Genomic DNA, 27777 nt, shown 5'->3' with positions numbered 1-27777 from the left:
CTTGACTTAGCAGTAAAATGGCACTTCATTGGATAACACATCCGCCGGTTCAAAGGTCAAATTCGAGCGTCGAGCTCTGAACGTGAAGTGTCGACTACAAGCAACTCCGTTTGGCTTTTATTAAAAACGCTCGAGTGTTGAAATTCAAATTCACAGGTTGATAACAAACGGGTCCGCCCGTGACGTGCGCGTTTTGACGGTGGCCGAGCAGGCCTGGAGCTGGTGGCCGAGCGACTTTGTGTCTTTTCTAGTGTGCCACCAACGACCAATTCTGAAAATCCATTTCTTTTTATACTCCACTCTGCCGAGCGGCGACCTTTTCATTCGATCGTAATCTGGCAAAGAAAGAAGAAATCCCCCTATTGACCGGTCGAGAGGATTTCCGTTAGCCCTTTCAAGACCGCAGGAAGCAAACTGACTAACTTTCATATAGAGAGGTCTCTGTTTCGAATTTAGAAGGAAGCGATACACGTTTGGAAAGCGTACATTTTACCGTCACTATTTGACCATAGTATTGTGACCAGATTTTACAACACCTACTAAATACCGTTGTCGAGCATGAAAGTTTGCAAAAATACATACCCACAGAAAAAAAAAACGCTGAAAACGCTTGAAAAAATTCTCCGTCATTGTTTGAGCAACATCGCAATGCGTCTCAAAAAAGATTTTTACATTTTATTTTATACCCAAAGAAAACGACGAGGGGTGCGCGCGGAGTTCCAGAGGAGAGCAAAGTTTTGAAGAATACAAACATGCGGCAATTTGCATCTTCAATCTCTGTTTGTATCATCGAGGGTTTTATAGCAACAGGTAAAACTCAATAGCGTTGATCGCGATTTCGGGTTTGTTACTAAATATAGCTGCACGCGCGCGACTTTCGGACAAATATGCTGAAATTCGGACAAATTTTGTCGTTGTATGCGCGGCTGTTGTTGCAGCTTGTAGTCTCAGTCATCAATTCATACGAATAAGTGTGACGCTAAATAGCCTTTCTAACACTCACAGGTTTTATTTTCGTCGTTTATGCGGAAAATGCGGACAAATGTTTATTTATGCATATTAATGAGAGAGAACAGTGACGTCATTTGCGATCAGCGAAACTATTCCGGATTCGTTGAAACAGGAAAATTCCCATTGGAGTGGTTGAATAGAGCACCCGTAGTAAAGATGTACAGCCTTCCAATCCCCTCCTCACGGATGCCAGTCATGGTAAGACATGCTTTATCAAGTCATGGTCACTTCTCTGTTAGATCAGCATACAAATGATGTTTTGTCTCTGAATTGTCAAGTCCCTACACTAAACAGAGGAACTTCATCTGTGTCAGGTCGGTCTCGGGTTGAATAGTGCAGTCAAGTTGAGTTGCATAGTCCTGCTCAATAATCGGTTTTTCGAAAATTCCTATCGAATATATGGACCTATGGAGGTGATTCATTTCCTCTCGTAAAACTACGACAAGGCAACTATTTATTGCCATTTTCCTGCAAGTATTAAATGCTTGCAGGAAAATGATAATAAATATTTTTGTCGTAGTTTTGCTCCATTTTTAAATTTTCAAAATGTATTTGTGCATATCAAATTCACGGAGCAAAAGTCTGTTTTCCTAGTTCTTTTTCCATGGTAAATCAGTCGAGATATCGAAAATATAAATATTGGAGTTTTAGCAAAATTGCTTGTTGTGGATTAACACTCAATTATCTTGAAATCCTAGGCAAGAAAAGAAGCAGCGATTTTTAGGTCCATTTTTAGGTAGAAATTGAGTATTCTACCCAAAAAGATGTTTTGAATTCCTCTCTTTGTATGATGTCACCGCGCAGTAAACGGTGCATCATTTTGTGACAAATATAGCTTGTTAGGAAAATATTACATGGAAAGTACATCCACCGATTCCTCGGTCACTCAATAAACTGTAAACGTTTTCAAAGAATGACAATGAGCCTAGTACAGATAGTACAATATGTATGCGATGCTCATATTCTTAAGTATTACAGGTAATTATCATATATATAATGTTTTCTTTGTATTTGTATTTGTAGTTGTGTAGCGTATGTATATCAGATCACTCAATCAAAATAAAATTTAATCGCAGGTCCTACCAGAGAAATTTATTCCTAAAAATTTCGCAAAATGAGTCGAAAATATTTGCGACATTAGACGTTCCGATATGATTAGAAGAAGTTTCAAGGATAATAAAATCAAAATTTACCAAAAGGAGATGAATTTCGATGACAGAGTTTGTAGGTCAACGACAAAAATGCATTTTCTTTCCTAAAACCAATTCAAGTGAAGAAGTTTGCATCACACAATCGGATTGTCTCTGCTGCAGTATCTGCGTTCGTCAGAACTAGTCTCGTATGGGAAGCAATCCAACCCCAGCATTTCGGGGTTAGTTAATGCACTACATTCGGGCGTAACACAGGGCTCGAAATTAGCGGTAGTCCCGCGTCCACAGACTACCAACTTTTCCCTGGGGCTACCAAAGTCCATGAAATGGTAGCCCACACGGACTACCAAAGCCTGGGACATGAAATTACTTAGTGGGCGACATGATGTTGATCGCTGACGCCACTACACATGCTATACCGACGCTCATACAGTCAACCCAGCTGGACACAGAAAGGACATGTCGAATTTGTTGCGACAAACTTTCAATAAAATATCATTTATATCTGAACTGATGTACTTGGATAACAGGCTCGAGAAATGATGGCCAATGAAAATTCATTTTCATATTTATTTAATCACAATTTATCAATCACAATTAGACACAAAATTATTCAAACTGCAAAGAAAAAGTTGTCGGGCAATCCACACATTTAGCTTTCCGAAGTGTACGAGATCATCCCATGATATGCTGGGGAAATATAGTCAAAATTGCCACGAAAGTATTAGGAACATGACTGTACCAAGTTGTCATCCTGAAATTCATAGCCAATCTATTTTTAGCCATGTTATGTTTACACGTGCTGAGTGAAAAGTCGTCATTGCGAACATCAAAGCTCTGCGTATGTGTGAATAGGTCGTCAAACTTTGAGGCGTCACCGTCGTCCACTACACATGCTATACCGTTCTCCTAAGGCCATGATCTGCAGGTATTGATGTCAAATGACTAGAAAATTCACCCACTGGATAGAATCATGAAAAATAAATCGTTCATTGTATAGATATAAATAAATATTCTTTACAAAAAAACCCTCTTCATTCATGCATGGGCTACCAGACCTTGTCGCTGGGCTACCAACTTCAGAAAATGGTAGCCCAATGGGACTACCAGGGTAAAAAGTTAATTTCTAGCCCTGTAACATCAAGTTAATTATTACGATGCCGAAAGCAAACGCACCGAATAATTTGAGTTGCACAATAATAGTCTCTTGGGCAAATTATTGGGATTGAAGAAAGAATTTCTCTAAGATTAACCGATATTAGAAACCAAATAGCGGTGGTACTCTGTGCCATCTCTGCGGAGCAAACGTCGATTTTCACAATTAAACAAAGACGCTGAAAACTTGATACACTTCACAGGCATCAAATTAATGATGTGAGTACAGAAGCAGCATGCAAACCAGAAAGGTATGTAAATGTCGGAAAAACTGTACCCAGCGCATTATATTCTGCCTCATAGAACCATACCATAAATCATAGTGGTGATATTAATTCGAACGCTTTGACATAGTCATTTTTATCCCGTGTGATTGTAAATCATGTTTATCAACCGAATGCATCCAATCAACCTGTTCTTTGATAAAAGGTGTACACAAGCGATCGCTTGGCGGTAGGGCAACTTATTTTGTAGTTACAGCGGAAGGTGAACTGGCAATTGTCTTCATTTGCGGGCAAGGAAACTTCATCCTTTTGCTCAAGGGACAACTCGGACAAAGTCTCAAGTGTGGACAAGGAGCGCGATTCACTTTCTTCTAGGCTTGGTGATTGTAGAGCAAATGTGGCAAAGAGAGGTCACTGACATAGAGGTTTTCATTCGGGGAAAGTTGAAAGTTCGGAGGTTTTCGGGCGAGAAGAGGGGGAAGTATTTGGCGGGAGGAGATTTTGTTGAAGTCGGAGGGGAGGGCAGCCGCGACATATCTTTGACTTTTCCCTTCACATTTTAGTATTTTCAAATATAAGGAGATAAAATATTAATATACATGGTTTCAGTTTCTCAATATCGGCTGGATGGCTTCTCTCAGTGCGGCGTTGGCGCTGCAATACTGAAATGGGGTACACCTTCATTCACACCACGTGTTGAGTGTAGAGCCGTGGTAAAAGATGTGTCTTACTTTAACTGCCGCTTTTATTACACACATGCAAAAACATGCACATGTATACCTTCAGGCGTCGATAAAAGAATCGATAAGATTAGTTCTCGGAAACTCGAGTTATCACGTGGCCTCATTCACGAAACAAATAAACCGCGTGATGTGGAGACTCGAGGTGAAGTGTTCATAACTACAGCGTTTTACTTGAAAAAGTACGCGCATATACACCAGGAATCAAAGAAATCCAGGGCTTTCATTAACAGCCGTCAGGCGGCGATTTTTCGCCGCCTGACAGCGGGGGAACGCCGGTTGAAAACAAACACTGATCCTTTATTTTACCCTTTATGATCGGGTTTTACACAGAATTATAAAAAGTTACATGTAAAAATGTGATTTACGCTTCAATTGAGCGCGAATCTATAACGCGAACTTCCCTCGCTAACTTACTTCCGCATACGAAAGCTTCACTGCACTCAGTCGAATATCTATGATCTTATTGTCCAATCAACTTGATTAGCATTGATGCGCTGCGTCATCTGATTGGTTTACGTCCACTATCGTCAAATGTCGGATCCTGTGATTCGTCTATTGTGTACTACCTTTATTTCATGATTTTGCGTCTGCGAAGCGACCTGGCCATTTCAAGCAGCCGGCGACTTGTTTGATTTTATAGGGGTCGGGAGGAAAGAAAAGAGGTAATTTTTAATTGTTTCAAATTTCTTGAAAGTCAAGAATTTATGCCACGATGGAATACAGACGTTTACGTAGTTGCAATCTCGGATTTACGAAGTCAACTGAATGAAACCGTATAATGACATGAGACGAGTAAGGTTTGGTGGAGAACATATGTAGTCATTTCTGGCGATCGAGCGGCGAGAGAAACGATCAATCACCAAGGGTAAAGCTAATTTACTGAACGATATTTTATCTTGAATAGTGAGTCGAATAAGTCATAAAATACTCACATTTTTAACGTTCAATATGAGGTTGAAAAAGGTTGGACTTTTTTCCGTTTCCAATTTGTTTCATGCCCTACTCATGGTGACTGTGACTGTACAGTCTCCACTTTCAAGCGTAGCCTCAGTGTCTCGACTCCAAGTTTGGTTCAACAAATTTTACTCCGGTGTTGTTGTATACTATACTGATCACAAAAGATAATTTTTACTGGGTGATTCATATAATTGTTATTAAATGTAAGAAAGGGAAAGCGGCTCCACACATCACCTATACTGTTTCTTTCTTTCTCTGTGTTTATGTTTGTTTGGATGTGTCTGGCTCTTGATGGAGATGGATTAGGGCCTACAGTCAACTCGCACCTTTTCCAACCCGCCCAGAACCAACTCGCCCGATACCAACTCGCCCGTTGCTTGAGATGTATCTGGTGTTATAGATTCTAAATACCTTACGGAGAAATTTACGGAGTGTCCACTGACAGGCGATTGTCAAAAATTGGGAGCATGAAATTGGGTGATCGAGCCACTAAATTTTTTGCCAAAAATTTTCGTTAAATGTGAGGATGAGATTACGACAAAAAAAATCACTATATCACCAGATTAATTTGGCAGCTAGAAGGATTTGAAATACACCCACTTTATCTAGTTCGAATGACAGAAATCATGAATCTCCCGTAAGCGTTGCCCAACCCGATATATTTACTTTCAGTTCCTTTCTTGCAATGCTGCACTTGTTTTATTTACATGTGAACCACGTTAAATAATAAATGAAAGTTTTAGCTATTTTTCCGCTGAAAATGTACATAAGAATTTAAATTATCACTTTTCAGGCCTTCCAAAACAACAGTTAAAGCTGTTGCAAACTTAAATGTAATGACCACGCCTTATCCCTATTTTGCAGAATTATTTAGATTTCCAATCCAACAATTTTGTTTATTTTCACATAAATTATTATTCAGATATTGCACATCGCTTAACACCACCCCCTCCCAATATGTGAAATGGGAAAAATCACAATTTGATGAGAATTATGTCCTCTTCAAATTATTTTGTTGGATTTTAAATACTTAGTAAATATATCGACATTCAAACATCTAAAACCCACAACTCGAAGATAATATAACGATCATTCAATCATCACTAGCAACGTCCGCTTTTATGCTAAAAGCTCTGACAATAAGTTGAATGAAGAAAGGTTTCCATCAAAACCACGGTGTAATTTTTACAGGGAGCACGGTCCCCATACAGTGGACACGCGCGTCCCAGAGTGCGCGTTCTATTGTTTGCAGCTATGATGATGTAGCAAGTGACTCGAGCTCGATCACCCTTACTGGTACCCGATGTAGATATAAGCCATGGGGAGACGTAGCCGTAACCTGGCTGTCAATTGACAGCGTGATCCTTTGACGCTACGTTTCGAAACAAGTGTGTGGTCTCTTCCTCGCTCGCTTTTTGCAACTTGCTCTCCTTGGATTTTTGTTTCACTGTTTGTGTTTTAATGATTTTACAAAAAAATAGCTATAACACTTGATAAAATGCTGAATAAATTTAGCTCCTAAAATGCATAGAAAAGAATCTAGAAAGCCTCAAAATAGCTGTAAAAAAGACATAAAATCTCAAAATTTTCTAGGGGAGACCCTAGAACACCCTTTGAGAGGGGGCACATCCCTCCTTTTGAGCTTTCCCCCCGCCTTAACTAGCCGCCTGATAAATGTTTTCAGCCTGTTGATAAAAAACTTAATGAAAGCCCTGGAAATCATAAGATCACGGTCCCTATATATAGAGGGACCATGATAAGATTAACTCCAACGCTCGGTCGTGAATCGTCGCTTATGAAACAAAACGACCAGACGGTATGGAGGTGAACTGTTTCCAAGTACGGCTTTCTACATGAACTACCCGAGTATATCCACCCACCGATGATCGAGAAAACAGTCAATAAGAATAGTTCTTGGAAACTCCCAGTCCTTCGGCGTCACCCATGAGATAATCCGACCACGTGATGTGGAGGGGATCCTATTTTGGCTGACTGTTCATTGCACGTTACAGGTCTAACGTCACAACATGTAAGCTATTGTGGAGTAACTTCAAGTATACAAGCAGATGATGTCATTGCACATCAGTGGTGGACACGCGTGTGTTATCTAATGACTCAACAAATTGGCCACGTAACGTGTGCATAATATGATGACATACGGCAGATGGGAAAAGGATTTTGTTTCGTTAGATCGTCAGATCATCAAGATATGAGAGACACAGAACCTAATTGATCAGACGTGTTATAGACAGCTAATCACGTAGACAAACACTTGTAAAATGTGAGCAGACAGATTCATTGAACCTTGTACAACCCCCTCCCCCTTACGGATAGATAGCTCAACAAAAAAATAGATACACACACAGGCACGGGGAGAGAGAGAGAGAGAGAGAGAGAGAGAGAGAGAGAGAGAGAGAGAGAGAGAGAGAGAGAGAGAGAGAGAGAGAGAGAGAGAGAGAGAGAGAGAGAGAGAGAGAGAGAGAGACAGACAGACAGACAGACAGAGACAGACAGACAGACAGACAGACAGACAGACAGACAGACAGACAGAAAAATACGGGTTTTATAATACTTCGTTGCATGTGAAATAAAAGATGCATAAGTGCCAGGAATGTAGGGGATACAAGGGAATTGACATAAACAAGAAAGGTCATCGGCGACAGCACGAAGTGGGTGAGAATCAATTTGGAGTAAAAAATGACAATATCGGCAGCAGTGAGTTGTGTCGGTTAGGGTCGGTCATACATGACGACTATGTAAAAACAACTGTAAAAAAGTTAAAACAATAGACTCAGTGTCTCTTGACTCTCTTGGCTTAACGTATCAATTAAGAAAACGTGGAAGTCTTGTTTGCAAATTATGAAATATTAACTTTGAATGGACAGTTAGTTAATGGATGTTTCCATAGTTAGTGCGCGCCGTATGAGTTCACTTAAACAACACCTTTCAACTTTTCAACCTTTCTTGAAAGCTTCATCCCTTATTTGGTTCTGCTTAATCTTCGACAGCATTTGATTAAAATTATCAGCATCGGTTTGCTTACTCATATAGAAGGCCAACTCGCCGAGGTCACCTAATGACGTCAGCGTCTTTCGTGATAACAATGATTGGGTTTAGTAGAGTTGGCGGCAAACATTTTATAATTGCGCATGCGTGATTACATGAGTTGGTGTTGAATTGGTTTTCTCTGGTTGGAAGAAGTGGCATTTACGACAGAACAACCCACAAAGTCGCTTTATCTGCAAGATCAAGGTACTTATTGTCCACAGTTTGAAGTTTTACCATCACTGTAATATTCGGTTCGTCAGATTTGAGCGATACCAGCTTTCTCCGAGTGACTTCGGGGTACATCAACAGGTGGGTAAAAAACCGTACTATACATGTTCACACAATGGCGCCACGCCGCGTGTTACAAGTTAGTGTTGAACGAAGTCGCAGAAATTTTCCGCAAAATTGCAAAGATCCGCTCGTCATACAAAGTTTAACAATCTTTATGATAGGTTTATTCAGACAGCAAAACAGGCCTACGAATCTGGGTTATTTTCTTTTAAAGATTTGAGAGGAGAAACAGCCAAAGCCGAGGCACGCCTTTCGAGCCTCGTCAGCGGGCCGACAATATGTCATCACCGACCGTTCAAAGTCCAAGTAAATTTTGCAGGCACATGAATTCAGCCATGCTGACAATGAACACGGGGTAATAAGAATCTCACACTGCGCTATTTGGTTTATTATACCGAGAAAAATGGCCAGATTACTGTCGGCGTTGTTTAGTACGGCTTAAAATTGGATTGCTTATCGAAAGCGGTAGCCACTCCCCTCAACAACTACCTGTGTTTGCAAATCATAAAACCTTTACGACACAGCTCCCTTGGCAAACAGTCTTGTAAATTCCAATCAACTTACACTTGGATGATTGTAAATATCACATTTTTCCATTTTGCCTGACCCCGTTTCAGCTTGACTGTGAAATAGTTCTGCGTTTTCAATAACTCTTGGAATTTGCGCGTTTCGTTAAAGTGCGATCAACAAAGTTTGTTCTCCGTGTTGGTTCGAATATTTCTTACTTTTTAGTGTTTATGTCGCTGTGACCCTCTGCTTTTCCTTTGAAAGGGAATCTTGTGGCAAATACTATGTACAGTTTTTAATACCCCCGTGAAACACGATCAAATGAACTGGTTTGGTATATCAGTAATGCACAAATTCGACGCTAAACCTGTTTTCTTTGATAGTTCTTTACCTGAAGGTGTCAGTTGCTCCTAATTTGAAGATAACGTATTACAGTCTAGAAGGGGACATGGTAACCACTTCACCCCACTTAAGTGAGCTTTGGCGCCAGTAGCAGTGCCATGAAAATATAAAACACCAATAATGGCTGTTCTTACTTGTTTCAGTATTTGAAGGACTAAACGGTCTCCACACCAATCCGCCTATTTACAGCCATGTTTGCATTCTTTTGAGTCATTCCTAATTTCGAAAAATATTTATGATGAAAACAATATATGATTGTACATATGAAACGAGGCATTTATAAACATACACTTCCCACGCTCTTACATACCGGAGAGATTACTGAAGTACTGTATAAAACGTACCAAATTAAGAATCTTGACTAGGTTATAGGTAGATCATATTTATATTCCATGTGCACCCAGCTCGATTTCCGAACATTTTTGTTAGTTAGTTGGACTTGGTCAAGCCGTGCGGGCAACAATTTGTTAACGTCTCTATGGATTTTTCAGATTTCTAAATGTTTCCGATCGAATATATATTCTCGTCTGTATAGCACCACATTGTGAACGAAAGATCTAGAGCGCTCGCCGCGCAGTGCCACTCCGATTGCCCTAAATTGTAGTGAAATTATTGAGTTTGTGTGAATGGTGTCGCTTTCATGGCTTATTGACAACATTGCTGAAATTTATCAGTAATGGTGATTAATTTCTGTAATATCTTGAGATTGCCCGGTAAGGTAGAATAAAACTTGAGGAACAACGTTTCCGGAAGTCGGTAGGCGGGCGGGAACTGCCCCGAAACGAAGATATTATTGTACAAAAAGTATATTGTACGAGTGCACGTCGACAACCCTGATCCGTTGGCCCCGTTTGCGATCTGTGCCTGCTACTTGAAGTAAATAAACGAAAGGTTAACAGGAAAAGTTACTTATTAACTATCTCCCGTATGTACCAGTGTTTCAACAACCTTATTTTCAATAATGAACAATTTACATGTAACTGTATTTGCATACAGCGTACCTTCGCAGCTATACAGTACAGAACAGCAAACGTACCAGGCACAGCCTTCGACGAAAAACCCCCAATGGAGCCCTTTGTATGGGATCATTCCGTGATATTTAAAGCATACATATAATATTTTGGATAAATTTGGCTGACTGACGGTGGCATGACGACGAAGAGAGCGGAGAATATTTTTTTTCATAAAAGGCAGTAAATTGTAAACGGCCTTACATTGCGAACAGAGACAGTCGATGAATTATTGAATAATTACTAATCGTCGCGACCACACATATAAATGAAAGAGACACAATGTGTTTCACCAGAAAAACGCTTTTATCAATAATTCTAGAATAGGTCGCTCTTTGGATTTTTCCTACGGCTAAATCGTTGGACATTATTATGATTAATTCCCAAATAAAAAGCGGGTTAAGTCTATCTTTCAATGTCATTAACAGTACTTTTGGCAATATCACATTTTCATATATATATTGACAGATGGCATTATTCCTAATTTACACTATGCACTGCATGAAAACCCAATAATTCATATAAATTCACATTAATGAGTTGCCTGTATTATAGTGTAATACACGTGAATTCACACGAATTCACATGAATACAGGCTTGCTGAATACAAAAAATGGATTCTTGACTGTATTCATCTGTATATGCACTCTTCAGCTAAAATACAGGCAATAATCCATGTGAATACAGTAAGTATTATAGGGTTTTTATGCAACTCAATAGAGTCGAGGATGGAAATCCCCGGAACTATGAATAAGGCCTATTTATGGATACAATATACAAATTGAATTATTCGTTTATTTGTTTTTTATCACAGCTTGTACAGGTCTCTTTGTTTCCATGCCCTTAGATATTGCTGTATATATGGTGGCATTTTTTGATTTGTGGCGTAATGATGACATAAAAACGCAACCTTTCTCGCAAAAAATGACGTCATCGTCACCCACGCGTCCCCTGATAGGATTACAGGGGTATGGGAGAAACATCTAGACAAAGAAATTTTCGAGACAAAGCAGCACTGAGAGAGAATATTTTTCATGTTGTCTTCCAGAGGTACATACAATTGAGTATTCGATGCTGATGATGGACCGGACGATGAGTTTTGTACTGATTACGATATTCATGGTCGCACACCTGGAGCATGTCTCAGCGACTGCAGGTAAGAATTTTTATCGTAATAAAATAGGGTTTCATTGACTCGGCTTTTGTGTTTTTATCAGCGCGCGCTGTCGGCCGATGCGGTAACCTTTCCTTATCGATCATACCTGTGTCATTCATCTCACAAAACAATTCTGCCACTGTACTCAGTCCGAATGCAGTACAAACAACCATGATGACAGAGATCGTTTTCTTGCAAACAGGAGTTCGACCAAAAGTCCCTTTACGATAACCTCTCCCAACCCAGTGACCATTGAGTTCAAGATGCCAAAGGTCTCTTCGGTATAACTAAATAACATTACTATAGTATAATGTTGTTCCAGTATAATCAGCAAATCAAAGTTCATGGCTGGTTTTTTGACGCATATATGGATGATAACAATCAAACAAAGCAAGGTCTCTGACGCTAGCCTGACACCATAGCACGGCAGCTATTTGCTTTGCCGCAGGAACCAATTAATGTCATCTTAAATCAGACATCTTCAAGGTTTTGCAAACCTGCTTGACCATAAAGTTTATTCACAAGGACTCTTGTGTCCCTCTAAAGCTAATATTTAACTTATTCGAACACAAACAACATTTTATTTGTGCGATGATGTCATAACCGAAACTGCTCATCAGTGAGACGCTACGAGTGATCCGTGATAACCACAATCCTCTAGAATTAAGCTGAACCAGCCACCACCCCCAACCCCCACTGCAGTGTACTTGGCAAGTAAGTCACGGACCTCGGTCGGACGAGGCCAAAAGGCCAACGACTCGGACCAATAGCCTCTTAGCTGTATCCGTGCATGTATGAGTGATGTGTTTAGCAAGCCCGATAATAATGTCAGTGGGCCATTATTAAAGTGACATATGATGGAGGCTATGGGCAATGACACAAATCCATGGCATGTGTGTTGGCGACGCGGATCTCCTTCAGAAAATGCATGGGTTGAACTTGATGAGTCAAGCCGCGATCACCGGTGACAAATTTCCTTCTGCCCCCGCTTCAGAATCCGATGTTGCGACGGACCGGCTAGAGATTTCAATGACTCCCTTACCCATGTTACCATTAAGGCGATACGCGCCTCGAAAGTGGAAGACTTCAAGTTTTGCTCAAACTTTCCGTAACGAAACTTTCTACAGTTCTTTTACCAAATCAAGAACAAAGATCAGGGGTTACCGTGCAGAATTTGGAATTAGCGAAGCAAGTTACCAAACATTCAACGATATTTAGAAGTCAACATGGCTGCCATCCCTGTGGGCATGTGTTAACTCCATAGGAAATTTTAAAAAATCCGATTTTCTAAAACCTAAGACATCGAAAATGTTTCTTATTCCAAGAGCGTTAAAATGAGCCTCAACAAGTGCTAGTTCAGAAAAGATATGTAAAAAATTTGCAATCGGTACTAGAAACAAGCATGAAGCAACATTGATACAATTACGTCACTGACATATTATAAACACCATAAATCAACCAGGTGATTAGACTTCTTATGTACAATACATATGGCATACATCTTGAGTTTTCAGATGGAATCAAAGTTGACATTTACCGAAAAATAAAAATAAAATAAAATGAGATATTTATTCAGGTATCATTAGTATGTCCAGTGCACGATGGAACAACTTAGAAGGATAGTACTAGAATACTATAAAACCTGTTGATGTATTAGTTGTGCCTTCATTGGTACGAATTTCAAGCTTTTTAACATCAGTGAATGTTTAAGCAATAAAGCACACCCAGCGACGGTTGGTATATTTTGACTAGTTCACGACATATATGCACGAGCAATAGCGAGTACATACATGAAGTGAACTGGTCAAAATATCATGGTATACCGTCGCCGGGTGTGATTTATTGCTATTACATCATAACAGTATATTGAAATTCTGGCATGGAACGTCAGAAATAATTTTCTTGCCGAAAGCTCGTGCGTGTGCAAGCCGTGGTATATCGCGAATATACCACGATTCTTTTCACGTCTGGGCAATCAGATTGCGCCATATACTGGTATGATATAATTCGCGTTATACAACGGTTCTTCTCGCGTCTCGACCAATCAGATCGCAATAATGCATACATGATTAAATATATTGTCTCGCGATTTTTGAAGATTGTTGAAAATACTATCAGTCCTCAAAAAGTGTCTCTCCTTTGCCCTGTATGTATGGATTTCGAAAATTGTATCGAATTGCGTTTTATCGTGAAAACACTACTGATTTTCACGTTGTTTTTGTGATAAATAACTCTGTTTATCTTGAAAGAGAAAAGTGTGATGTTTTTAGGAAACGAAAAGTGTGATGTTTTTAGGAAACAAAATCGCTGTTATATGATATCTTGGGAATAACTATTGAATTGAAAAAAGTCTAAAGTTTTTTATGACACTGACATCTCATGACATTTTTTTTATTTATGACATTCGTTGCCCGACGTTGTCTCAACGAAAACGAAAAAACATTTCAGCGGTTCCGAACTCAATTGTCCTATGCCTGGAAAGCAATAATATATTATGAATGAATGCACAAGATATCGAAGGATGACTGGAGTTTCGATGAACTATAACACACATATACTTCCGTACAGGTTACGCTTCCGGCAAGGCGCTTGCAATGTTTTGGCTGCCATATTCGATACAATTCTTGTATACATGCTGAAAGAGTTAGTTTCCTTTGCAATTTTATCTTGCTTTGCATTTTACGAAATTTCATTTCATGTTTAATTTGTTTTATCATTATATCCACCGTTCTCCTTTCTGTAAAACTAATTTATCTTTAAACATTAGTGAGAGTTAAATTTGTCCTTGTCGCTAATATTTTTGTTATATTTACTTTCCATGCTCCATGTCTTCCTCCTTTCACGATAGGCTCTGTAAAAGACAATCCCGTGGTTAGATTTGGAGGTCTTTTTGTTTACTCAGATAATGCTCTCATGTCTGAAAACATTCTACCTGCATGGATACCTACTTCGGACATTTTTAGTGACGTTTCGACAGAAGTAGTTGCGTCACCGGTATTGCAACGAGGGATTCAGCAGCCAGTCCCTGCAATCATCCGAGAATGCAGAAATCAACATCACATGCAGAACTTGTTACAACCTGTTGTGTTTCTGTTTTTAAGGTGTGTGCTGTCGTTCACAAACGATGGTTTAAATAGGAACAATTTACAGGTGATAGGTGAAATCTAAAAGGTTACATTACCCATACCCTAACGACAAATATGCAACCCCCTTCTTGGGTAGAGTAACCGTGCACAGTATTATTTGATTGTACGGGCTAACATTACCCACGCGCGCGAATTGTACCTGAGGATGCTTCCCGCGCAGACGACATGCAGATGTCGTCTGAAGCCACTCTGGAAAACGTGTACGCTTCAGATCGACAGAGGCTTTTATCGTTTCTGTACTGCGTGGCAAGCCATTATAGCGGAAGTCAAAAATAAGGTTACTCATTCATGTTATACATGGTTATATTTTGAAAGGGCTACTTGAAATTTGCCTCACTATCGAGTGTTTGAGTGTGAGGAGCCAATTAGGTATGAACCAAAACAACTCCATGTCAACTATGGCGTGCATTTTCGGTTGTTCATCACTGTGTTAAACACCATCTAGCCATATGAGCTACTCTGTCGTTTCATAGAGCTAACTGTCAATTAAAACATTCTTTGGATATCAGTTGCTTTCTCAAATATCTACTAAAATACGAGTGCGGGTCAATAGGCGTTTGCCGGCAATATGAAGTTGCAGGGAATATTTGGACACTACAAGGTTAATGTGTGATTTATTGCTCAGTTTCGGTCATTTTTCAGGGGCTAAAACGAAGTGCAATATACTCAATTATATCATACCACTATATTGATGGCGGAAGTGTTGCGATATGATTGGTCGAGACGCGATAACAACCATGGTATATTGGCGATATACCATGGCAGGCATGCGTGCGAGCTCTCAGCCTAAGTAAAAGTCCGTTTTTGACGTTCCACGCCAGAATTTCAATATACTGTTATGATATAATAGCAATAAATTACACCCAGCGACGGTATACCACTCGATTTTGACCAGTTCACTCCATATATGCACTCGCTATCGCTGGTGCATATATGTCGTGAACTGGTCAAAATCTCGTGGTATACCATCGCTGGGTGTGCTTTATTGCTTAAATATGTTGTCTTTATAAACATACTGGTGACATTGATCTTGTTGGTTCCCTAATCGAGTAAATTTTTGCTGTTTCTTTTCACAACCTTGAAATTGCGGAAAAAACTGAACAGAAAGGTTTTCTTTTCAAATTCATGTCGGAAAGAAATAACGACAGGTATTGTCCGTACACCTCATTCACAATCATTTATCACTTAATCTGCTGACGTTGTCCCAGGACTTCAGTTCCTTACGAAAAGGCTGATTGGTTGGAATTATCAATTATATACGGAAAATGACCGAACACATGTCTTCACAAGAAAGCTAAAGTCGTTCAATGACAGGCAGCATATAATGCAGTTGATGTGGAGATCTCTTTGAGATTTTCCTGGCCCATAACACTGTTCTATGGTACGGTAACCTTACTTCTATAGGGGGATAACAGTAACTATTGACAATAGTAATATTTTCTTTACTCTTGTTTTGCTAAATAACCACGTTTTCTTCTTTCTTCTTCTTCAAGTTCTCCCCTAAGTATTAACTTTGTAAAGGCGATCCATCTCATCGAGCACAGTAAAAGCAATATTACTGTTGATAACGCGTACGGAATTCTAGACCTGAATGAAATTCAGTCGCCAATGACACTCTAGATATTTACAAACATGCCGGCTTTGTTGACTCCATAAACACTAAGCATGTCTTTAGGAGTAGAAAGGAACTGTATCTTTGAATGAGAAACACGTCAAAACTACAGATAAAGAAGTTTAAAAGTAGGCAACCTCATGGCAGCGAAAAAAGAAAGTACAGAATATTGCAATCTGATTAATTATCATATTCCCTCTACATCATTCAACGAGGAATAAAGACAAGATTAATTTTAAAACCCGTACAAGACGTAAAGAATTAAGTCCAGTAGTTTACAGCATGAGATTGCTCCATAATTCATGAATTCCTTCTCCGGCGTCAGTTGTGATTGTGATCGTTATTATCTATCAGTTTATTTTACCGTCGGTCTCTCTGTGGACTTTTTTAATGTTTATATCAATCTTTTAACTGGAGTTTTTAAAGGATTTTCTGTATTTTATATAGATATTTAAAAAAAACTGTGTCGGCAACACAGTTTTTTTTTAAATATCTACTGTATGTACGGTACATTTTCTCGTTTTTTTATATATTGTACACTCATTCTATTTGACCTTTGGGTCACAAATTGGGTATGAAATAAACTATAATAATAATAATAATAATAATAATAATAATAATAATAACAAGGCAGTATTGCTGAAGGCAATGAGTACTTGGGCCGTGATAGAGTAATTTTGAGGACAATATATACTACTATTCAAATATGGTCTTGAATTTCCTCCTGTCAATTAGGCATTTGATTAACTGGTTATTAAACAAAGCAATGGCATGACAACGGCAAAATATGTCTGGCAACTTTTGTGGAGTTTGAGGCAGGGGTTCTTTATTTACAGTGGAAATTGCTTAAACTCCTTAAATATTCAAATTACAGCAAATTTCTTTTGTTCTCGATGGTAGATGTCTAATATTTAGATGGGCATATTTAGATTTCTACCCTATAGTTATCCCTATATACCAAAAATCGGACATACAGCTCTATTGGCTTGCTCAGAATTAGATATGCGCATAATTCATGAGGTACAATATGTGGTGTCATAAGGTGTCCCATCATACCAAATATGAAGGGTGTAGCACTTGTGGTTACTGAGTTGTGGACACATATATATATTTGAGGTCAAAGGTCATTGAGGTCACGTGACATTTTGTCATAATAATTGTATTGCTAAGTTATTCCTATATACCAAAAATCAGACCTCTAGCTCTATTGGCTCGCTCAAAATTAGATATGCGCATAATTAATGAGGTACAATATGTGGTGTCATAAGGTGTCTTATCATACCAAATATGAAGGATGTAGCACTTGTGGTTACTGAGTTGTGGACACATATATATATATATATATATATATATATATATATATATAATATATATATATATATATATATATATATATATATATATATATATTTGAGGTCAAAGGTCATTAAGGTCACGTGACGTTTTGTCAAACAAATTATATTGTTAACTTATCCCTAGATACCAAAAATCAGACCTCTAGCTCTATTGGCTCGCTCAAAATTAGATATGCGCATAATTAATGGGGTACAATATGTGGCGTCATAAGGTGTCCCATCATACCAAATATGAAAGGTTTAGCACTTGTGGTTACTGAGTTATGGACAATAATGTATATTTGAGGGCAAGGGTCACCAAGGTCACATGATGTTTTGTCAAAATGTCTGAGATATCTGCGTGAACCGATGGACTCACTGATGGACTCACGGACGGATATGACCCAATCTATAAGCCCCCTGGACTTTATCCGTGGGGACAAAAAACTGTGTCACTGCATCCTTTAGGCAATATGAATACGATGAGAAACTAAATTTTTATTTTTCTTGGCCTTATACATGGGAGTCTATGGAGGTGTAAACTAAAAAGTCCTCTAACACGGCCAAATTCGATCGCATTGTGAAACAAATCGACGTGCATCTGTATGGGGTTGGGTACTATTCTTGTGCAAAGTTTGAAAGAAATTGACCAGGGCATGTCTGAGATATCTGCATGAACGGACGGACGGACGGACTGACATGACCAAACCTATAACTCCCCCAGGACTTCGTCCGTGGGCACTAAAAACAACGCAACAGTTATTACAGCTACACCGGCGGCGGTAGGTTCATATCCAGAGCCCCGTACGGTCTGCCGCCGTCGCTTGAAAACAATCTCATAAACCTGGCCATATGGGCAACTGTGTACGGGCAGCTGGATACTTGACTTCCCGAGAAGGCGAGCTGCAGCTGTCACGTTCAAGCTCAGGATTATTTGTCGATCAAATTTCAGTAAATTTACCTTACCTAGATGAAATTTTGTCTATAGGCTGAAATTTCGCCGAAGTTTGACAAAATTGCATCGATTTTTCAGGTTCATATCCGACATTTTTGAGTTTGAGTGCAGACAGAAATAAGTTTTGAGGCAACATGGCTGCGACCCCATGTTGACCCTAGCCCTGCGTACGATGCTATGTGCTACAGCTAACACACAGCATCGTACGCAGGGCTAGCGAGAGAGTTGCCGACATCGACGGTTATTTACGAGAAGTGAATAAAAGACTGTCATTTTTGGAAGCGATCGAGTAGCTGAGGTAGGCTGGGATACGACTTGGGCCCAAGAACGCTGAATTTCGACAGTAATTTGGCTTTTTACGTCAAGTCCCAAAATGGATTTGAAGTCACCGACCCTACGTACGGGTCTTTGCACTGTGGTGAGCGGGGCGATTAGCTGTAGCGGAACACACAGCATCGTACGCAGGGCTAGTTGACCCCAAGTGAAAATGTGTTCGCGATCAAATCTTCCTATATTTTTTTCAGAATTTTCGACTAAATCATTACTTCTTAAATCTTTTGTAAAATATAAAATACTAAAATAAAAATGCGATGTGCCATGTCTCCAGATTTCTAAAGTATCGTTCGTTGACCGTTCGACGGAATACTCATTTTGCAAACTTGTGACGCAGTTGAAATTCAATACTGACCGCCAAATAATCTTAATGAGACGAGATCATTCTAGACATCCTCCAAATTATCCAACCATTCGCGTTAGAGTTCAGCTCGCTTAGAGTATCATAACATTCTTCGGCCTTCGTAAAGATCGACCCTAATCTCTCCCATTTAGGAAATAAATACACAAGCTACCTTGACAAAACTTCGTGCACCATCCAGGACCAAACGCACTACAAATCTGTCTTGACGTCATCATCTCCTTACATGGCAATCGGCATACCGTATTTTTTAGCAAAGGAGACACAGAATACGTCGGAGTATTCAGTTTCAAAACGTATTACATTGTGTGATGTTGTCAAAAAAAGGTAATGTTACTGCAGTGGTATAAATTACAAAACACAAAAGTTCAAATCAGTTTATTTTGGACTGGCTTTACCCAACATTTCCTATTGTTTCTTTTGCCAGATTTGACCACGTGCTTACTGGCGACCCCTTTACATGCAAATTTTGTGTCAAATGGTGTGTTTCTCCTGGAAAAACAAACGTACGATTTCTATATGAAGGAGGCGAAATTTGCCCTCAAAACTCGAAACAACCCCTTTGGGTGTACCTAGCTATTTTGAACGAGCTTCTCGAATCTGCAGCTCTATTTCGAAATGATGGTCTGGTTTTCTCAGCTCAAGGATAAGTGTTCTCCATCGCTGTGGGCATTACTATTCTCAACTGGGGGTACAGTTTCCAGTCGTAATGTTTTTCATTGTGTCCGGGATATAAAACCTTTCCTTTTCACAATTTTACTTCGATTAACACTAGTCCACATCTTGTCAGCGATTAAACATGTTTCAAGTTTAATGTTAAATTCTGGTCTCGAGCCCTCTTGTTCGACCAAACTGAAATTACCCCTCCCACTTTGGCTCGTCCAGTGGGCGTAGCAAGGGTCGTGCCATCGCCTAGGAAACGGAGGGTGCATTAATTGTTGCATTTCGATGCACATTTTGATTATATTCAGAAGATTTTGTGGCAAAAACTCAGATAGAGAAGCATTAATATTCACATCTCACTTATTCAAGACTGGCTGAGAGCAGCACTTCCATTCAGTTAACATCATTACGCCATTTATTATGCCAAGAAAGATGAAGCCAAGACATTTTGCCCTCCCTGGTCTCAGCCAGAAATGGTTATACCTTACAGAGTTTTTTCCCACGGAATGAAAACAAATGTACTTGGGCTGAGGCCCAAGTACAATAATAATAATAATAATAATTAAATTGAGTATGAAATAAACCATAATAATGATAATAATAATTGAATTGAACTAATTTGGATTGGATTGGCTTGAATTGAATTGAATCAAATTAATTGAACGAAATTGAATTAAAATTAAATTAAACTGAATTGTATTGAAGATGTGTGGAGCGAATCTTGGTGAGATGAACTACTATGCAGACTATGACGAAAACTAACTATTATTCACAACTTTTGACACTACCGGTAACGAAACAAGTTGTAATAAGAAATATATAAATAAATGCATAAGTAAACAAATCAATTAATTAATTAATAACATTCATGGACAAAATAAAAGTCTGAACTCTTGTCTGTCTGTCTGTCTGTCAGCCTGTCTGTCTATCTGCCTGTCCGTCTGTCCCCGCGGCAAGCGTATCTAACGGATCATTGTTTCTCTTTCAATTCACATCTAGACCTGAAGGCAGAATTCTTCACGATCACAAACAAAGCGGTGCCTTTGTACATGCCTGGCAAGGAGACGCCTATTGAACTAACTTTGGTGGTAAAGAATGTTGGAACGATGGGTTTGCACTCTGGAGACTCGCCCAAGTTCTACGCAGATGCGTACTTCGCCGACAGCGTTGAAGAGGAGAATGCGCACCAGTTTTCAGAGCGCTTCAACTTGACTATTCCGAACAATCAGGCCGCGCAGGCCTTCGCCGTTTCACAGAAGGTGAACTTGACTGGATTGACTGTCACCATGAATGAGGACAAGGATCACTGTTTTCATTACGACCATCTCTGCGTCGATATCTTTCCAACACATCAATACAAAGAAACGGACGACATAATCAATAACGATTTCTGCCTGATCTTAGGAAACGCACCACCAGGTGGCGCTGGTCATCTGCACTGCACAGGTAAAGCCTCGATATACTATACCGACAAAAGCAAACACTCCATAACCTGATAGCCAACATGTCAGTGAGACAAAATTATCAAAGTCGATATTTTGAACATTGTGAATGCCTGTACAATTAATGCTAACGTTATTTCTCGAGGGCACATGTCAACATACATAGTATTGCAATCAACTACAACCTAACATAACATACATACATACATACATACATACATACATACATACATACATACATACATACATACATACATACATACATACATACACACACACACACACACACACACACACACACATATATATATATATATATATATATATATATATATACATGCTTGTGTGTGCAGTACACGTATATATATATATATATATATATATATATATATATATATATATATATATATATATATATATATATATACATGCTTGTGTGTGCAGTACACGTGTGTATACAATGTGTGAAACAAGAGAGGGGAGTTTATCGACTTAAACATCAGAGAGTGAGAGACGGACAGACAGACAGACAGACAGACAGACAGACAGACAGACAGACAGACCCAAAGAGAGAGAGAAGAGAGAGAGACAGAAACAGACAGACAGACAGACAGACAGACAGACAGACAGACAGACAGAGTAAGAAGACGGGGAGTATATGTGTTTCAGTTGACAAGGATAATGTATAACACATAATTTTATTGCATCATGTGATCCTGATACATGTTTTACACAAATGTGAGCCAATTGTGCGCGGAAAATTAATTGAAATATCATTTTAACGATTCACAATATGTAGCAATGTTTTATTTCGTGTCTTAATTGCATGCTTTTACATCATGCAAAATTTTAAACAGACCAACACACATCTCTCCTCAATACACATCAATGATCTATTCCTTATTGTTTACGTGAAAAGCAAACAGGGAAAAGTATCGAGTAAAGAAGACAGCCCATTCTTCAGACATTGAGTACATTGTCTCGCAATACATACATACATACATACATACATACATACATACATACATACATACATACATACATACATACATACATACATACATACATACATACATACATACATACTTATCGAATTTTACAATTTCAATGACAAAAAATTCAACATATACTGAGATAGATGAATTAATGATCAAAATAGAGAACAAAATAGGGAACAAAGTCTAAAAAATGTAAGGTGGACATTGGAGCAGCGAATATTTAGATTACATTTTCATGGAGTTTCTAAATGTATGTATTCGCCTGAGTAAGGTTGAAAGGACAAATGATTACGGACTAATGAAAGCAAAAAAATCCGCATGCTCATCGATACTTGGTTTTACGCTATCTATCACAGTTGTTGTTTATCATGTACTTGTTCTGTTTCATTCGGTAGATCTAAAAATCAAGGACTTCAAGTTGAACAATCCAGATAAGGTGACATACAAAGCCGGAGAACAAACTAGTATTTCATTTTCCGTCGACGTACAGAACGTCGGTCCTGTGGATTTACCAGCCATGAAGAATACGACCATGGGCGACCATTTCGGTTTTGAATTATTCTTCGAGGGAGCAGGAGGTACACAGGGCCTGGGAAGTCCCACTATCGTAAACCACGGCCTGACAAGGACGGCGCTGAACGGGAAGGACAACCCAACGGCCGCCAGCAACACGGTGAACGTGCCGGAGATCGTACACACGGTAACCATAGACGAGCAGAAATGTAAAGAATTTGAGGAGCTGTGTCTTCGATTGGTACCAAATCTAAGTGCCAAAAGCGTCGAAGATGATGATGAAGACATATGTGTGCCGCTAACCGAGACAGGCGCTGGAGTGAAGGATTGTAAGTACACGCGAAATCAGAGCACAAGTCAGGCCTCGTCGGTTAGCTATTTCTGTAAAGCATCGCCTTCCATGCAATGCTCACGAAAATCTGAGTGTCTCCAGTTTGTTCAAAGTAGTATATTGCATGATATGAGGAATTCCATTATCCTATATATGGTGGTCTTGTCTATGTGTTATCAAACGTCTGTATTGACTTGCACTACATTAACGCAAATTATATTAGCTTGGCGAATATTTAGGAGTTACCCCTTTCTTCCAAGCGATGTAATGTAGAACCATCATGTTGGCGTTGGAGAGAGGTGCATAGAAACTGAGAGCATCTAACCGATGAAGCATAAAATGGATCCTACAGTTAACCAAACTTTCTACGGCAGATTTAGACGTCGTTCAAGTCGGCGACTGTGTCAAATAAAGTCATTTTAGCAAGTTGAAACGCATGAATGTTACTTTTTCCCGTAAAATACTTTTGCTGACATGACCGCAATACGAGCCTACGCTAGCTGTCTCCACTGATTTGTGCAGAGGCGAACATGGCACTTGTACTTGCGAGAGCTTCCTGGATATTGGATTTGCGCATGCATGGAGTGAACGCAATCGTTAGTTTGGTTCTCGTTTCCAGGACCGTCGCGGTCACAGGCATTCGACGCAATGCAAGCAAACCGTTATCGGTTGCATCAATGACGGTTTGCTTGCATTTTGCTTGCGGTCAAATAAAACCAGCCACGATTGCTCTACTATATCACATGCACTGAACTACTTTTATACACAAACTTACGGTACCAAGTCTACAGTAGATTATTATTTCGTTGTCTTCCATAAATAATAATTCCGTTCTGTCTTTGTTTTCTTTTCTCTCGTTCAACAGGTACAATCGACGTCATCGTTGAAGTAACCGACAAACCAGTGAATCCACAAGCTGAAGGTGGCGTTACCATGGTTACTGTCTCTACTGCAGCTTTATTTTTCTGTTTGAGTATAGCAGTTTTATTTTAAAGCGGAACAAGCAGGCATCCTAAGTTACTTTTTGTATCAAATGAGAAACCATCACACAAGATCTCATTTCATAGTATAACTGTTTTCCTATATTTGAACTCTATCGATATAAAATCCTAAGATACTTGACGACATTTAAATTTTATAAAATGTATTTTTTTCAATTAGATTATCAGAGATTGCAGTAATATAGGATGAACCATTGGGAATTATCATTTTAATCTTTATGAAACTGTAATGTCAACAATAAACATAATAATCTTTTCGACGCTGCAAGGAGTCTTATTTTGACACTTGCTGCAATTTAAATACTTAAGTAAGTGTATATCAAAGGAATATCAGAGTTTTGTAAAACATTTGCTTATCAATTTTATAGTATAGATAGTAAGTTTTCAGATCATCATATTTCACACTTTCAACATCCTAATTCAACACCCGTAGTCTTGGTTTACAATTAGCTGTCGTGATGTTGACTAGAATAAGTAGCGTATGGGCGCCTTCACCTTGACGTGAGTCAGGGCTTGCAAACCACTAATATTTCAGAATAAATGTCACGTGTTTTGCATGAGCATCTCGGAAAATAGTAAATAGTGAGACAGTGGTGCCCATGCATGCGCAGTATCCAGCAGTTATATTTGTGACTTTTCGCATTCTGAGTCAGAAAAAAAAATGAAATAGAAGAACTGAAAGAGACATAAAGTAGTATTAGACAACTTTCAAAACTTGAATTTATTCTGTGCTGCCGGTATCTTTTTTTTACAGTTAGGCATGATTGTTCGTCTTTAAAACGGAAGAAGCTCATGTTTTTATTTGTTATTTTGTCTTTAACAAGTTCAATTCTCACACTTCGAAGGTGAGAGGTCAAAGGCCCGTAACGGCCTCGACGTCTGTATAAGTTTTTTTGCTATTTTTCTCACAATAGGCGCACGCACAGTGTTGGCTCGACGTCAGACTGACACGTGGCAAGTCAGTGGAAAAGGTTTTCTCTCTTGCCCGCCAGTCAAAGTATAAGAATCGACTTGGAGTTTTTCAATCGAATCGTAACCTGCGATTTCACAGCTCGGCAACAGATTTCATCACGCTTAATCGGATCCATAATCGATCCATAATCGGAAAATCTCTTTGAAACCAGATCCCGAACGCAATGTAACCGTTTTCCCACAAGCCAATCATTACTGACAGACTGGTATGTACACACGAACTTTCCCACTTCACTGACATCCATTCTGATCAGCTAACTTGCCATATTAGTGAAAGTCTGAGTACATGAAGGCGTATTAAGTGTATATTTCTAATATTTGTGTAGGCTGAATAGAATTAAATAAAACATGCATGTGTCAAGCCTTGGAAGACTGTTTTGCTAGTTGCGATAATTAGGAAATTTGATTACCGACTGTATTTCATAGATCACAATAAAATGTATAACTTTTGTTTCGTAGAATGTGGCTTTTTTTTCTTTTTTTGTCCCCTGATTTGTTTACAGTTGTGCATTACGGGAAGGCTCCATTGACTTGGATGGTACCTGAAACCCGAGTTGCTGCCTGCCAACTCGGGTGACAAACAGAAGGGGTGCTTGGTTGTTCTGCAAGTGAATGTTTGGCGGTGTTTTGGTGTGTGTGAATGCGCGTGTGTGTGAGAGAGGGGGGAGGGAGGGTGACACAGAGGCAGACATACACAGAAACAGGCAGGCAGTCAAGATAGGGATACAGACAGAAACGGACCGTAGAGAGGGGGAGGTATGTGGTGAGTGCCTTAGCTTGTCCCAGTGACGTTGCGTTGCCGCATGGGCGCTGCGTGAAGCTAGCTTTGGATTCTGGGATTGATGTTTTTATTAATGTGATACAATAGTCATTATGGTATAAGATTAATGTTTAGAATTTGAGGTCTGCGACCATTAGAGCAATTCATCAATATTCATTTCAGTTATTGCTTATATTTTCTTCCGGTTCATTCTCAAAATCTTGCTTTTTCACATTTGCTCTGAACAAATATGTCTCCTGCTTGTGGTTGACGGAATGAACGGCTATGTTCGAGTACATTGGTTCGTCCACCCATGGAGGTTTCTTTCTACCTCCATGGTCCACCAATGCAATGAAAATGACAAATAACCAAGCACGGCGATGGTACAAGTTTTCACTCACGCATTAAACTATCTACACTCTACAGTGGAGGTCTCTCCAAAAGGTGAAGCGAGGTGAGGTGAGCCCCAAAGGTAGTCAAAGATTCTATCATACTGAAGCTCTTCTCGTGTGCATGCAACACCGCCCCCAACGTTCCTGGACTCATTGATGGACCGAAGCTCTCGGTGTGGATAGCGTAAGAGTCGGCACTGAATGCAAGGATACGGCACATTGAAAGAACTTATCCGATGCAGGAATTGAAATTAAAATTTGTGTAACTGAACTTAATGAACGGATTATCGTTGAGAAAATTAAAAGGACGAAAAAGAATGAAAAGGGGCTTTTGCTACAATCGTATATTTGGAGAATCATATGGGATAAGATCAAGATGATTTTGTGTGTCGGGAAAAGAGATTTGGTACAGAGTAAACCGTTCAGGGATGCGTAAATTGTCGACAGTAAGTAGCGGTTGGTTTCATTTTCTAAGTTAGGGTCGCGTGTAGTTCATCAAGTAAAATTTGTTTCCGTGCTACGGATGCATTTCGAGACAAGTTCTGACCTTTTTATTGAGCAAGTTGTTCTTGTTGGCGCTGATTATGTTTCGTTGCCCTGGTGACAATAGACCAGCTGATGTTGAATGGACAGTCCTCTTTGTTTGACTTTCCATATGTGTTCGGAAAGTTCGGTGCTGTTTGCATGTTTCTTTGGTTAAATGAGTACTTGTGATTGGTGTAACGGCTTTTGAATGTGGATTCTGATAGTCCGTAGTAGCATTCAGTGCCTTCATTATCTGATGTCACTGTGGCTTTGTATATTACAGATATTACTCGGCAGTTTCCATCTATGGGAGTTATCGATCTTTCAGCAGTTACAGCTCTTCTGTGTTGTATCATGCTGGCGTGATCTTTGATATAGGAAGACATATTTATCATACAGTTACAAGTGATTTTGACGTTGTTTTATTGAAAATACACCCACTGTTCAATGAGACAGTTATAATAGTAAACAAACTTTTACACCGTCAATTCTGTAGTTTTGTTAACAGCCAGTCTTTATAATGTGATAAACTGGTACCTTGATGTGCTCATCTTCACAGCAAGCAGTAAATGTTCAATAACTTTGTACCAGTGTAAGAAATCGCAAACTGACCTCGAGTAGTGAGAATTTTGGGCAATGGTAGATCTGGTATCTATGGCCAAAGAATCTGGTAGATAAGGTTGAACTTGTTCAAAGAAAATTCTTCAAATATTTGTCTTTTGAAAAAAAAATATGCTCTATTGTTCTTCAGAGAATACAGAATACAAACTTTAAAAAACTACCT

The 27777-nt window shown here is 39.2% G+C and overlaps 1 protein-coding gene across 3 annotated transcripts; it reads left to right on the top strand.

Annotated features, from left to right (window-relative positions):
- The first annotated feature begins 8316 nt into the window (after positions 1–8316).
- On the top strand, positions 8317–25777 carry LOC139114468 (uncharacterized). 3 transcript variants are annotated; one of them, XM_070676225.1, is made up of 5 exons: positions 8317–8598; positions 11548–11655; positions 21059–21505; positions 22895–23341; positions 24209–25777. In XM_070676225.1, exons 2-5 carry the CDS (start codon positions 11571–11573, stop codon positions 24334–24336), a joined length of 1107 nt encoding a protein of 368 aa, XP_070532326.1. In that variant the 5' UTR covers positions 8317–8598; positions 11548–11570; the 3' UTR covers positions 24337–25777. The 3 variants fall into 3 exon arrangements, with proteins under 3 accessions (XP_070532326.1, XP_070532327.1, XP_070532325.1); XM_070676226.1 differs by having other exon boundaries at positions 8381–8493; XM_070676224.1 differs by lacking the exon at positions 8317–8598 and adding an exon at positions 11299–11467 and having other exon boundaries at positions 11510–11655.
- The last annotated feature ends 2000 nt before the right edge of the window (positions 25778–27777 follow it).

Source organism: Ptychodera flava, chromosome 16 (genome assembly GCF_041260155.1).
Source record: "Ptychodera flava strain L36383 chromosome 16, AS_Pfla_20210202, whole genome shotgun sequence".
Taxonomy (NCBI): domain Eukaryota; kingdom Metazoa; phylum Hemichordata; class Enteropneusta; family Ptychoderidae; genus Ptychodera; species Ptychodera flava.
Note: the sequence above shows the minus strand (reverse complement) of the source record. Positions and strands in the feature narration are given on the sequence as shown.